Below are 1,134 nucleotides of genomic sequence, written 5' to 3' on the forward strand. Positions count from 1 at the left end.
AAAAAAATTACTTAGGTATATATTTGAAAAACACTAGTTTATAAAAATATCTGAAATTGAACCAGTTTTTAGTACATAAGACTATGGGAAATCCATGGAAATTGATTTCTATCATGAAAGCCTCTCTTTTCATACTGAGACATGAGTAAAATATTTGAAAAAGTTGAAAATTAGCAGTAAAAGCCCAAATAACAAGAGTGAAGGTGATGGTTTCTAATCATGATTGAATTACCTAAAGCATAACTTCAGCTGTTCCTGGTAGTGAGAAGAACTGAGTGAAGATTATACCAGGATAATTGGGCAACTTCCTTACCAAGTTTGGGAAGCTGTGACTCTGTCACTCATGATTAGGTAGTCATTTCTATGACATAATGTTGGCAGAATTATTTCATTTCCTTTGCCTACCTACAATAAAAGCCTGTTCATCAGATGTGAGTGCTTCCTCTCACTTTTCAAAGAACAGCATGTTTATTCTATTTGGTCTCTTTCTGTGGGTAGCACCACAGAGGTCACTTTGGCTCCCCAGCTTCAGTAAACCCACATTAAAGTTCATTTGAAATCACTGAGCAGAATACCAAAAAGAGTCCTCAGTTTCAGCACATGGTGACATTGGTCAGTGTTTTCTGTTTTAGCTTTCTATTTTTTATTAACATTTTTAAGCTTTTAATTAACTGGCAGAATTTTATAAAGTTGTCCCTGCTGAAATTTGGAATATTATTGGAACAGGTGAAAAATGCATTTGACAAATCTCCACTGAGAAGAGAATTTATCAAGTCTCACATTATCAAGTTCAGGTATGTAGACCTAAAACTACTGACTTCTGATTATAACTTAAATGTGAAGTTTTTTTCATGGTTAGTAATAATAAAATTATTATTTTATGTAAAATAATAAAATAATTATTTTTTCATGGTTATTAATATATAAAATTGCCATTTAGTTAGTAAACATTTATTTGACACCTGTTCCGTGTAAGTTGTGGATTACAATGTGCTTTACTCATTCTCTAAATCCCAAAGAAAGCGTTTGCAAGAAAATTAGGAAAGACAGACTTGCTATTGTTAGTTACACTAGAGAATTGTTTTGGGGAAAACAGCTTAAATGAAAACAAAAGTGGATCTATGTCACATACCT

General features: G+C 32.2%; 1 protein-coding gene across 1 annotated transcript in view; it reads left to right on the plus strand.

The window, feature by feature from the left end:
• Positions 1–1,134, plus strand: part of LOC101631807 (transmembrane protease serine 11E) — a 68,656-nt gene that overhangs the window by 53,305 nt on the left and 14,217 nt on the right. The window contains exon 4 of the mRNA XM_004681459.1: positions 727–794. Within this exon, the coding sequence (XP_004681516.1) occupies positions 727–794 (68 nt within the window). The remainder of the gene's footprint in view (positions 1–726; positions 795–1,134) is intronic.

The sequence above is a fragment of the Condylura cristata genome, unplaced genomic scaffold (assembly GCF_000260355.1).
Source record: "Condylura cristata isolate star-nosed mole 26May11 unplaced genomic scaffold, ConCri1.0 scaffold00012, whole genome shotgun sequence".
NCBI classification, from domain to species: domain Eukaryota; kingdom Metazoa; phylum Chordata; class Mammalia; order Eulipotyphla; family Talpidae; genus Condylura; species Condylura cristata.